Below are 14,064 nucleotides of genomic sequence, written 5' to 3'. Positions count from 1 at the left end.
CCTTACTAGATCGAGTGGTTATAGCATTTACTTCTCTAAGATTACTTTCTCCTGACCCTAAAGTTTGTGCCATGTGTTGCCTCTTAGGATTCAGTTGAGCTTGCGCTTGGAATTTTCCCCGCTCTTCTACAGCTAAGGCATTAATTAGTTTGGACATATGAGATTTTATTTCCTTATTTTCTTCAACAATTTGGGTGATCATAGTCTCAAACTTTTGGTTAGTCTTACACTGCATCTCTATAAAATGCATGTAGAGTGTCTTCTAAAGAGTTCTTAGAGGATGTAGGTTGATATGGAGATGCAGTGTGAGCTTTATTTGGCTGGCTTTCAGATTTCCAACTGAGATTGGGGTGATTTTGCTATCCTGGGTTGTAAGTCTCGGGAGTAAGGGGTGTAGGGCTTTTGATATACGCCTACAACATTACAGTCTTATAAAGTCCCCTCATCTCAGCATAAGTGGTAGACTCCTGTGCTAGATGATCCGTGCCACCACACACAAAACAAACCCCTAAAGGCTCAACACGGGAAACATATTGCATGAGTTTTGAATCCTTAGCACGTAGGGCTTCGAGTTTTCAAGTAAGGGATTCTACCTTGGCTCTAAGGTTGTCCTCTTCTCTAAGGTGGTAAATGCCTGTGCTAGTGGAATTTCCCAGAGGTCATGACCAATTGGTACTATCAGAGGCATTAGGTCCAGTCCATGTATGAGCTTTTTCAGATAAGTCATCTAAGTACTCTATAGCCTCATCTGGATCTTTTTGCAAGAAGTATCCATTGATGCTCCCTAGGTGTTAAGCCCTCATAAAAGTAACTCACAACATGCCAACTATCATATCCATAGTGGGGGCAAAGGATTTGCAACTCTTTGTATCTCTCCCAGGCTTGGTATAAGGTTTCACTATCCTTTTGGGCAAATGAGGAAATTTGCTTCTTAAGGGCAGTGATCTTATGATGGGGGTAATATTTGCCAAAGAAAGCTTGGGTCATTTCAGCCCAAGTTCCAATTGAACGTGGTTTCAATGAATGCAACCAGCTTTTTGCTCATTCTTTGAATGAAAATAGGAAAAGTTTAAGCCTGATTGTATCCATTGTACCACGTTGATTGTGGAAGGTTGCAATCACTTCCTCAAATTCCCGAATATGGATATATGGATTCTTATTTTCAAGTCCGTGAAAAATGGGAAGAAGTTGAATCATTCCTGATTTTAGGTCCATATGTGGCATATTAGGTGGGAACATAATCCAAGATGGAGTGGAAGTGCATGTTGGGTGAAAGTAATCATGTAGCGTCTTATAGGGCGCATCGTCGTGCTCACTATCGCTCATTGTGTTGTTAATGTGATTCTCGTGTCTACAGATGTAGAATCAAAAAGAGGGTTAGAAAGTAATTCAAATTTCAAACTCTAGTTGAGGTCTTGCAATGAATCTCCCTCGCTTGTCTCAATACCTGTTCATAAAGCACAAAAATACAAAAATGTGAGGTAACAAAATACAACTAAAAATAAACAACAAATTAAAAAGATAAAAGAGGAGCGAAGTCACCATTTTGCTCGAAAATTCTTTAATTATTTGTACCGTCTCCCCGGCAACGGCCCCAAAATTTGATTACGTCCAAAGAATAATGTGATAGTTGTAGTATAGTTTTTAGGTGTCGTATCCATAGGGAGATGGAAAATAATCCAAAGAATCAAAAGCTAGGGTTTTGTTGTGATTTTATGTAAATATAACATGTTAATTGAAATAGAGTTCAAATAACAATGTATAAGTTAAGGAAATTTAAAGCAATGTGTGAAGCAGTGAAGCGTCGGATTCCCTCGATTAGATTGGATCAATCAACATCAATTTTGCATGAAGATACTCAATTAAAAGTTTTTTTTTATCCTAACACTTTAATTGGAAGATTTACACATTCAAACCCGTTTTTAATTCCTTAAGAGTTCCAAATCTAGATTTCTTGCACAACATAATTCTACAATTGTTTATTGAAATTAGATCCAAACCCGATCATATACCTCAAGCATATGATAGTAAAAGATCACACCAACAAATGGTTTGAAATTGAAAATCAATAAATACTTCGATCATTCAATTGAAAAAAACTTTATTGAATTCATGAAAATCTAATATGAATTAACCCAATCTCAAACATGCCCAACAAACATAAGAAATCTAATTCCAGAATTTTTAACAATGAAAAAACAAATTACATGCAAGAAAGAATGTTGCAAAAACCAAATCTAACCGAGTTCCTTCGTGGCTTCACCAATTAATTTAGTTTTCCATAGATTTCTTGAGCCAAACTTGAGAGAAAATCGATATGAGATGGAAGAGACCCGTTCTGATTAAGATTAAGGGTTTAAAAGTCGTGTGAAAACTTGTTACCATAAGTGTTGGAGTCAATTTAGGAAACTGAAATTTTTCGCCTTGAACAAGCCTATGCGACGGCATAATTATAAGTGATGCGGTCCCATGGTACATTCAAAACACGGCCATGACTTCCTTGGGACGGTGGATGCGACAGCATGGAATTTACTCTATGCGACCGCATAGTTTCCCTTTTTTCCGTCGGACAGCTTTCACTATTTTGGTCATAAATTTCTCTCTTGATATTTGATTGAGATGATTCAAATTTTGTTGGAAAGATAACCCAAAGGACTACAAATTTGATTCAAACATCGTCTTCAAATTCAATCGTTTTCTATGTCAAAAATAGGTCCCAATATGAGGCTGAAAATCGGAGCGTAACTTTTTCGATTGGGAATTGATGTGTGATCAAACTTTGATGTTATTTCATCCTTTGACTTCTTTCCTCATCCACTTGATCTCTAACACTTTCAAATCTTCATCATAAGGTTAGACACAAGTTTGGAGTATTTGCATTTTGGTCCCTGAACTTTCACGTCCATTTTTGTCAATTTTCGATCTTTTCTCCCAAGTTTCACATATTCTACCAAAATTCAAGATGAATCATAACATAAGCATAATGAGTGTATTTTGACATCAAATAATCATAGAAATGCAACAATTAAGAGGGAAAAATATCATATTTTACACTCTTATCATGGGACATTTTTTATCTGCAATTAGTATTCAACTCCATTCCATTTTTGTTAGCCTGGATTTGTGAAAAACTTGGAAAAGGATTGGAATATGAAGGATTATTCTGGTGGCTGTGTGAGAAAGAACAATCTGTCATGAGGGAATAGTTCGGTAGGAAAAGATAAGTTTTTGGCAAATTCCCACGTTATGTTACCTAGTGATTCCCAATTAGTGATGGCGAGGAATGCTAGACAATGTAAATCTACTTGCTTGAATAATTACTTTTGTACAACTCATTCTTTTAATGGTCGTTAATGCTTAGTTTGGAATGGATACCTAATGAATTTGCAAAAACCCTTGGACAATGGTAGCAATGGGAGAACTATCTATATTCGGTTTTCTGCCTCTGCATCCAGTTTTTGAGCACCAAATAGATTACCAGAAAAGGTAAAGGGATTGTAATAAGCATTGTTGTAGGTTCCGTCGCTGTCGTTATAGTTCTATCGGCCATTGTTTGGCTCCTGACATGGGGACATCACAAACATACACTTGGAACTACAAAAGCAGTCGAGGGAGATAGCTTGTAGATTGCAACCAAAAGTTTCTTCGATAAGTTGGGGAAGATATTTACAAGAGTGGTATTGATGTTCCTTTCTACAGTTGGGAAAGTATATTAGCCGCTACAGAGAACTTTTCATATGTACACAAACTTGGTTGAGGAGGATTCAGATCTGTTTACAAGGTTTTACTATAGTTTTTCCCATTATTATTATTATCGTCGTCGTCGTCGTCATCATCATCATATAAAGTTTGTGCTCTAATGTATTAATTCTAGTTCACAATTTCTGCAGGGAATGTTTCCTGGAGGACAAGAAATTGCAGTGAAAAGGTTGTCAAGTTATTCCGTGCAAGGCATTAATGAATTTTGGAATGAAGTTGTATTGATCACAAAGCTTCAACATCGGAACCTCGTAAGCCTTTTAGGTTACTACATGAAAGAGAATGAAAAGATCTTACTCTATGAATACATGCCTAACAAAAGTTTGGATACCTTTATATTTGGTTAGATCATGAAAATGATAATTTTATAATGTAATTGTCAATTTCAATCACTATTTATTATATTTTTTCAAAAAAAGTTACAAGATCAAAAACTACGCATGTTACTGAACTGTAAGAAGCGGTTTGACATTATCTTGGGGATTGCAAGAGGGATTCTTTATCTTCACCATGATTCAAGGTTGATGATTGATAAGTGTGTTTTTACACACTTATTTAGCTCACAAACATGACTTAAACATGAACAAAGTAGTTGAATTGTGACTTAATCTCGTTAAATTCATGCAATGTGGGTGTTTCTATGGAAAAGATGGAATTTAGAAGAAAAGAGCCGAAAAGGACCAAAATGCAATAAAGCGATAGTTCGGGGACCAAAGGTGCAAATATTGAAAAGTTGAGCTAAAGTGCGGAACAAGAATGAAAATATGCCAAGTATGAGATTGAGGACAATACAAGACGATCAGAGGAAGAAAGAAGTAACATTGGATTGAATTGAAAAAAGTGAAAGATGAAGGACTAAATTGCAATTAATCAAAAGATGAGCCGAGCAAGTGATCCAGGAATTTATTAACCCAAACATCAATTAGGAGTCAATATTTGATAATGGAACAAAGGAAATAAAGAAAAGAGATCAAGAAAAGAGAAAATGGAGTTTAGGGACCAAAATAGCAAGGTTATAAAGTTACAACCTTGTGGCCGCACATGAGAAGGCAGGGATATTATTGAGGCAGATCACTTGAACCATGTGGTCGCATGGTTTAACACCATGCAGCCGCATGGCTTTAAAAGTCGAAGAAATTTCTGAACTTCCGTTTTTAATTGAAACTCTTTCGGGGCTCCGTGAGGACATCATATAAAAACCAAAATTCATCAGAAATAGGGTAGAACATCCAAGGAGAAGAAAAATATAACTTTTGGAGGCAAGAAACACGATGTTGAAGTCGATTCCACAAGAATTCAAGCGTGTTTTCAATGCTTTATTCAAGATTTCAAGAAATTATCATACGGGTGCTATTCTTTTTATTTATTAATTTCATTTTTTTTATAATTATGAATATTCTAGGCTAGGTTTTCAATTCATTAGGTGATCGATGAACCATTGTTGTTATTTTAATTCCATATTTCATGAATTTAATATAAAGACTCGTTTGGATAATTTGATTGGTTTATATGCATTAATTTTCTTCCACAATTAGTGGCCAATGATTGTGTGAGTGTTGATGACTTGTTTCTTACATTCGAGAGAAGTGGAATAGGTTCGATAAGGTGTAAATCAACATAGGGTCCGATAGGGGATAGAGATATACTCCTATGCTTTATGCAATTCTTTAATTGTTCACAAAACCACATGTATTTTTGTATATTTGCATCATCCATAGAGATATAGGCTGGTGGTGTGCAAGAATAGGTCTAATATATATTGAGAGAATATATTGGATAGAATTAAGAACATTGAATTGGCAAATTTCCATCGGGTCATTGATTTTATGAAATTAGGATTTTTATAACTTCAATTGGGGATTCGTGATCCTAGTGATTTTAGTTTGATTCATTTCCATAAATTAGCTCTTGAATTGGCATAATTTCATTTACTTGAGTGTTTGAGTCGTTTAACTAGAGTAGTTTCGAAATTAGGGTTTCTAATTGAGAAATTAGGGTTCTCAATAGAAATTAGGGCTTTTTGCATTTAGACCATATTTTCACTCAATTAGATTCGATTAAGACTAGATTATATAGAACTGAACTACTCAATCTCTGAAGGACGATATTCGGACTTTTAAAAATCCACTTTATTACTTGTTACAATCCGTACACTTGCGGTAATTTTAAATCGAAAGAATTATTTCATGAAGAAGTTTTTGGCGCCGTTGCCGGGGATTGAGTATTCGTTTAATTTTATTCAATTTAGCACTAATTCGAACTTTTTATTTTTAATTTCATTTTAATTTTAATTCATTTTATTTTATTGCTATTTAGTTTTATTACATAAGTGCATATTTTAGTTACTTAAGTGTTTAAATTGAATTCTATTGCAGAAATGCATGCCAAGATCTGCTGAAGGAGATCTACTCCCAGCCGACCCAGAGATTGAACGAAGCTTCAGAAGAAGGTAGAGAGAAAACAGAGCAGCGAAAAATCAGATGGAGAACGTACAGCACAATCCTATTGTACAAGCCAATGAAAGAGGGGAAGAAGACGAAGGAAACATGCTCGTTGGAGAGTTCATGTCCCCTCAAATCATTCAAAGCCAGTCCAGCATTGTATATCCACCGCTCGGGCAGCCAAATTTCCAGTTGAAGACAAATGTGATACAATTGTTCCAGAACGGACATCAGTTTTATCAAAGAATTGAAGAGAATCCGCACACGCACGTGTCGCACTTCTTAGAGATGTGCCAACACTTCATATATTAAGGAAGCTCTGACGACGCCATAAGAGTAAGACTGTTTCCACATACTTTGTGGGACAAGGCGACTGAATGGCTTGATTCTTAGCCGATAGCCAGCATTACTACCTAGAATGACCTAGCTCAGAAATTCTGTACTAAGTTCTTCCCACCGGCCAAGATAGCAAAGCTAAAGCACGACATATCTATCTTTAGGCAAGGTGAATCTGAGAATTTTAATGAGGCTTGGAACAGATTCAAAAATATACTAAGGAAGTGTCCGCACCATGGGATAAGCAAGGGACTTCAGGTCCAATATTTCTATGCAGGGCTACTTCCAGCTTTCAAGAGCATGGTCGACTCTTCAGCTAATGGGTCATTGTCCACAAAAACAATTGATGAAGCATTGAAGTTATATGAGACAATGGCTACAACCTCAGCAATGTGGACCATGGAACGAGCAGTACCGAAGAAGACACCAGGAGTTTATGAAGTGGATGTATATTCAGCATTATTTGCTAAGATTGATTCCTTATTTCACAAGGTGAAAAACATTACCCAGTCACCTAACGCAGCGCAAACAAAGAAGGCAAATTATAAGGAATGTGGAGCTGAGCATGTGACAGTAGAATGTCCAATTTTGACACAAGGAAAAGAGCAAGCAGATTTTGCTCAATGGGGACAATGCCAGCAGAATAACGTGTATGGAGAGACCTTCAACCCAAGTTGGAAAAAGCACCCCAACTTTTCTTGCAGCAACCAAAATTAGAATAGGCCACAGGGGCAATATCAACAGCAAGAGAAGAAGCTTCAATTGGAAGAAATGTTCGGCAAATTCATGGAACAGACCAACCAATATATGGAGGCGAACAACCAATTCATGAAGAAGACAGAAGCCACTCTTTAGGACCAGAATGAAGCCATCAAAAATTTGGAAACTCAGATGGGATAGATGGCAGTTGCATTAACAAGTAGAGCACCAAGCAGTTTGCCAAGTAACACAGAAGTCAATACGAAAGAGCATGCAAAGGCTATAACAACGAGAAGTGGAGTGGAATTACCTGAGAGACAAGTGATTAATCCCGTGGCAAACAGAGAAGAGATGTCTCCTGAAGTAGAAGAGATTTTGGAGCAAGAAGAGCAGACAAAAGAGCCAACACCAAGAGCAAATAAAGGAAACTCAAGGGATAAAGAGACTGTAACTGTGAACTCATATGAGCCACCCATACCGTTTTCACAGAGGTTGGAGAAGCAAAAGATGGAACAACAATACAAGAAGTTTCTCGAGGTCTTCAAGAAACTCCATATCAACATTCCATTCGGTGAAGCACTAGTTCAGATGCCTAGCTATGTAAAATTCCTGAAAGACATCCTATCAAACAAAAGGAAGCTAGGAGATCACGAGACAGTTATGTTAATAGAGGAGTGCAGTACAAGGATTCAGAGAAAGCTCCCGCCAAAATTGAAAGATCCAGGGAGTTTCACTATCCCTTGTACCATTGGTGAATTTTATTTTGATAAAACTTTATGTGATCTTGGTGCAAGTATTAATTTAATGCCATTGTCTGTTTTTAGGAAATTAGGATTGGGAGAAGCTAAAGCTACCACGGTGACCTTACAGTTGGCAGACAGATCATTGACACATCCACGAGGAATAATTGAAGACGGATTGGTTAAAGTGGAGAAATTCATATTTCCAGCAGATTTTCTGATTCTGGATATGGAAGTAGATAAAGATGTTCCTTTAATACTGGGAAGACCATTCTTGGCCACAGGCAGAGCTTTGATCGACGTTCAGAATGGGCAGTTGATATTGAGCTTGGGAGAAGAACAGGTTTCATTCAATGTCTTCAAGGCTATGGAACTGCCAATAGAGACTGACGGATGTTTCAGGGTCGACATGATTGATAAAATGATTGAAGAGTCGTTTACATTGCAACATCCATCAGATGTATTGGAGGCCTGCATTGTACATTCTAAATCTACAAATTCTGATTCTGTGGACATAGAAATGTGTGCAATATTTTTGGAGTCCAACCCACCTTACACGCGGAAACGATACTTTGAGGAGCTTGGGATAGGGCCAGAGAAATCACAGCCATCTATTCTGAAGCCACCAAAGTTGGAACTTAAGCAACTGCCCCCTACATTTAAGATATGCATATTTGGGGGAGTCCAATACACTTCCAGTGATAATTTCAAACATGGTTAGTGAAGTGGAGGAGGAAAAACTGCTTAGGGTGCTTCGAGATAACAAGCAAGCAATTGGGTGGACCATAGCTGATATCAAAGGGATCAGCCCTTCCTTATGTATGCATAAAATTCTCATGGAGGAGAATTTTCGACCAATAGTTGAAAGTCAAAGGAGGCTAAACCCAAACATGAAGGAAGTAGTAAGAGCTGAGGTGATCAAACTTCTGGATGCTGGAATAATTTACCCGATATCAGATAGTAAATGGACTAGTCCAGTGCAAGTTGTGCCCAAGAAAGGGGGAATTACAGTGGTTCAAAATGAAAAGAATGAGTTGATTCCGACAAGGACGGTAACAGGGTGGAGAGTTTGCATTGATTACCATAAACTAAATACCGCTACAAGGAAAGATCACTTCACTCTTCCGTTTATAGATCAGATGTTGGAGAGATTGGCAGGCCATTCCCATTACTATTTTCTGGATGGGTATTCGGGTTATAATCAGATACCAGTGACACCGAATGATCAGGAGAAGACCACCTTCACATGCCCCTATGGTACCTTCGCATACCGAAGAATGCCATTTGGACTTTGCAACGCTCCTACCACATTTCAGCGATGCATGATGGCAATTTTCTCAGATATGGTGGAGAAATTCATTGAAATCTTTATGGATGACTTCTCGGTCTTTGGGATCTCATTTGATGAGTGTTTGGATCACTTAAACTTGGTTTTGCAAAGATGCAGAGAAACGAACTTAGTATTGAACTGGGAGAAATGTCATTTCAAGGTTCAACAGGGAATAGTCTTGGGACATAGAGTATCGGCAAAGGGGATAGAGGTGGATAAGGCGAAAATTCAGGTTATTGAGAAATTACCACCACCTACATCAATAAAAGAGTTCGAAGCTTCCTTGGGCATGCACGGTTTTACAGGAGGTTTATAAAGGACTTCTCCAAAATCACCAAGCCTCTGTGCAACTTGCTAATGAAAGAGGCATCTTTTGAGTTTAATGAGGAATGTTTGATAGCGTTCAATACTTTGAAGGAAAAACTCACAACAGCGCCTGTGATTGTGTCAACTGATTGGGATTTACCCTTTGAGCTAATGTACGATGCGAGTGACCATGCAGTTGGTGCGGTATTGGGACAAAGAAAGAATAAAAACTTTCATGTGATATACTATGCAAGTAGAACTTTGAACGACGCCCAAATCAACTATGCGACGATCGAGAAGGAATTGCTAGCTGTGGTTTATGCATTCGACAAGTTCAGATCGTATCTTGTTGGGTCTAAGGTCATCGTCTACACAGATCATGCCGCTCTGAAGTATCTTATGACAAAGAAGGATGTAAGCCGAGATTGATCCGCTAGATATTGTTGTTGCAAGAGTTCGATATCGAGATCAATGATAAGAAGGACAGTGAAAATGTGGTAGCAGACCACCTATCAGGATTGGAACGGGATGAACCTGAGATGTCAGTTGACATCAATGAAATCTTTCCAGATGAGCAAATTTTTGGAGTAGAAATAGTCCCATGGTACGCTGATATTGTTAACTACCTTGCTAAGTCCATCCTGCCACCAGAGTATTCTAGCCATCAAAGAAAGAAGTTCTTCCCAGAGCTGAAGTATTTCTTTTGGGAGGATCCCATTCTCTACAGAAGAGGCGCAAATCAGATAATCAGAAGATGCATTCCTGAAGATAAAGTACCGAAGATTCTAGAACATTGTCACTCTTCTGCATATGCTGGGCATTTTGGAGCTTCAAAGACTGCTGCAAAGATACTACAGTCGGGTTTCTATTGGCCTACTTTATTCAGAGACACATTTGAGTATGTGAAGAGATGCGATAAATGTCAACGAACCGGAAATATCTCAAGAAGAAATGAGATGCCACTAAATTACATCTTGGAGGTTGAAATATTTGATGTATGGGGAATAGACTTCATGGGACCTTTTCCCCCATCGTACTCAAATCAATATATCTTGGTGGCCGTTGACTATGTCTCTAAGTGGGTGGAAGCTGTTGCATTGTCTATTAACGACGCATAAGTGGTGATAGAGTTCTTGAAGAAGTACATATTTACAAGATATGGTACACCGAGGGCGATAATAAGTTATGGGGGCAAACACTTCATAAATCGTCAATTAGAGCAGCTGTTGAACAAATAAGGGGTGAAATATAAAGTAGCAACTCCATACCATCCACAAACCAATGGGCAAATTGAAGTTTTGAACAGGCAGTTAAAGAGAATACTGGAAGCTACAGTGAACTCATCCCGAAAAGATTGGTCTAAGAAGTTGGACAATGCACTGTGGGCTTACAGAACAGCGTTTAAGACACCAATAGGAATGTCTCCATACCGCCTGGTGTTTGGGAAAGTGTGTCATCTACCATTAGAGTTGGAGCACCGAGCATATTAGGCTATGAAACAGTTGAATATGGATCTCAAGGCTGCCGGTGAAAAACGACTGCTGCAACTTAATGAATTGGATGAGATGAGAATGGAAGCTTACGAGAACTCAAAGTTGATCAAGGAGTGCACCAAGAGATGGCATGATTTACACATTCAGAGGCGAGAGTTTGAAGTTGGCCAGAAAGTGTTACTGTACAATTCTAGCCTCAAACTCTTCCCAGGAAAGCTAAAAACAAGGTGGTCGGGTCCCTATACCATAACTAAGGTGATGAAATATGGGGCTATTGAAGTGAGTCACGAGACCAAAGGCACTTTCATCGTCAATGGGCAAAGACTAAAATATTATTGGGACTGTAATTTCCCTAAGTAGAAGTCCACTGTGCAACTCAACAACCTAACGTGAAGAAAATACAGGAAAGTCGAGCTATCGACTATAAACTAGCGCTGGGTGGGAGGCAACCAACTGTATCCTTCAATTTATTTTATTGCATTTGTTTAGGAATTTGTTTACATTTCGTATGTTTTATTAGGTCATCGATCATTCACGCATGATAGTCTAGGCACTACACGTTTATAGTTGTATGAGTCGGGGTTAAAGAAAGTGTTTTGGGTGTTTGAGTGTGAAGTAATGAATTTCGTGGTTCAAAGTCGTTCGTTTTATTTTTCGAGATGTTTTTCAAAAAAAAAATTTATTTTTCAGAATATGGCGAGTCGAGTCAATTTTGAAATTGAAAACCAATTTTGGGGGATTTTTAAATTTCAAGGTGTGTTTGGGGTTATAATTGTAAGTTTGCTTTAGTTTAAAAAAAAATTTGGGCTTTGTCCATGCGGTCGCATGGACCCTTACCAAACCAATTTGGGGGGAGACCAATTACACCATGCGGCCGCATGGTGTCTAAGTGACGGGTTTTAAACCCGTCACTTGCAAATCTTCCCCATTTCCCCCACACCCACACAAGCACACGAACACGCCATTTCCCCCCTCCCCCTCCCAAATCCACCTTCACACAAGCACAACCTCACCAACACACGTCACATCTTCACCCTAACCCAACATTATTCACATCATTGGCATTGTTATCAAGAATTTTGGAGCATAACCATCCACTTTCCTTTCACAAAAACTCTCAAGGTAAGAAATTTAATTTCTATGCAAAGTTTGAAGCTATTCTTAGATTTTATTACCATTTTCGAATTGGTTGAGTGTTGAATTGTGATTCAATTGTGATTTGTGGACTAGCCCTAAGTGTATATAAAAAACAAAGTGATAAAAATTTCCAATGCACACAACGTGTTTGATTAAATGTCAATGAGACATATGATTTGAAATTTTGGACTATTCATTTGTGTGATGATTTACATTGTTAATGTGAGGCGTAATAGACGAGAAATCTCATGGAATTTCATTAGAAAATATTCTCCTCACATTTTTGTGCACATAACCACATACTTGCTAAGCCATGTCAACTCACGTCACTAAATTCGTCCATGTATTTTTCTAACCAAACGACCTCCGATTGTAGTGAAATTTGGATATATGCTAGACCACAATGAGTACTTTCATATGTCTAGACCTTGTCCGGGGAAATTTTAATATTTCTCGGTGATGCTCGGGGCTGAAGTTGGTCACTTAATCATGGGTCGAATTTTCAAAAATTGCATGTTAGAGCCATAGTTTTGAGTTTTTCTCATTAATGCAATATTGATGTTACATTGACTTCCATGCATTGAATATTGCACACATTTTGAAGAAAGTTTGGGGGATTCTTGCATGTCAATGATATTCGTTATCGTTTTCTTATTTCAAGAACTTGATACACTTTGTTCCTTACTTTTGTAGGATGCCGCCGAAGAGAACATCAAAAGGTAAAGAAAAAGTTGGTTCCTCCTCCGGCACAACTCGCACTAGAGAGCTAATAGGAGGTGTGCGAAGATTTCGAGATGCAGAAACATTAGCTCGATACGAGAACATAATACGCTATTGGGGCATGATACCTGAGAGACAGGTCCGGTTAGATGATTTTCGTGGTTTTGAGTTGAAAAATCTGATACAAATTTGTGGATGGGATAAGATTGTAGAAAAGCCACACCCGGTTTATGAAAGTGTAGTCCGCGAATTTTATGCAAACTTCAATAGTGAAATTGAGACTCCGGATTCTGAACACTTACACTAGACGCGGGTGCGAGGTAAGTGGATAATGTTCTCCCCAACCATCATTCATGACTTCTACAATCTTAATTTGGACAATGTGGTCCCGATTCCCACTCAATTCAATTGGAATGAAGTGGCGGAGGTTCTCTTGGGAAGAGAAAATGCTTGGCCCTACCCACTGTAGAGTGGTATCAAATTGAGCTTACTCCCTCCATAGCCATCCTCTGAGTCTTCATGTGCCATAATATCGAACCCACATCGCATCAGACAACTTTCACGGATCAAACTGCTGGGTTCATATATCATTTAGTTCGAGGATGCAAAGTTGATCTGGCTACTCTTATCTATGACCAGATACAAAATTTGGAAACCTAGGGAGATAGGTGGTCTTCGATGAGCTTCCCTAGTCTGATTAGCGAAATATGTCTCGCCGCCGGTGTTAAAGTTGGGGCAGGGGAGATGCCTGAGAAATCAAGCCCATTGATCAAGCTCACAACATTTGAAGCTCAGGAACGAGCTAGGGTAAGGAAGAGAGAACAAGACAAACTTGAGCAGCAAAGACATAATGCGTAGGAAGAAGGACAAGCAGCTGAAGATGTACAATTACCACAAGCCCCGCCACAACCAGTTGAGATGGATTCACAGCTACTTCGACAGATATTTGCCACTACCACTGGAACTAGCAGGGATATACTAAATCTCCAGCAGAGGTTCGAGACGATGACAACCATTGTTGAAAAAGTGCAGAGAGACGTCTACTCCTCCCGAGACTACACAAAAGGTGCTATGAATGAAGCCACAGCTGCAAGAAGGGAATT

The 14,064-nt window shown here is 38.5% G+C and overlaps 1 protein-coding gene across 1 annotated transcript; it reads left to right on the top strand.

Annotated features, from left to right (window-relative positions):
• Positions 1 to 7,436: 7,436 nt before the first annotated feature.
• LOC111377837 lies at positions 7,437 to 8,083 on the top strand. Its single transcript, XM_023000963.1, has 2 exons — positions 7,437 to 7,835; positions 8,060 to 8,083. The coding sequence occupies exons 1-2, from the start codon at positions 7,437 to 7,439 to the stop codon at positions 8,081 to 8,083; spliced, it is 423 nt and encodes a 140-aa protein (XP_022856731.1).
• Positions 8,084 to 14,064: the final 5,981 nt, after the last annotated feature.

This window comes from Olea europaea, unplaced genomic scaffold (assembly GCF_002742605.1).
Source record: "Olea europaea var. sylvestris unplaced genomic scaffold, O_europaea_v1 scaffold1730, whole genome shotgun sequence".
NCBI classification, from domain to species: domain Eukaryota; kingdom Viridiplantae; phylum Streptophyta; class Magnoliopsida; order Lamiales; family Oleaceae; genus Olea; species Olea europaea.
Note: the sequence above shows the minus strand (reverse complement) of the source record. Positions and strands in the feature narration are given on the sequence as shown.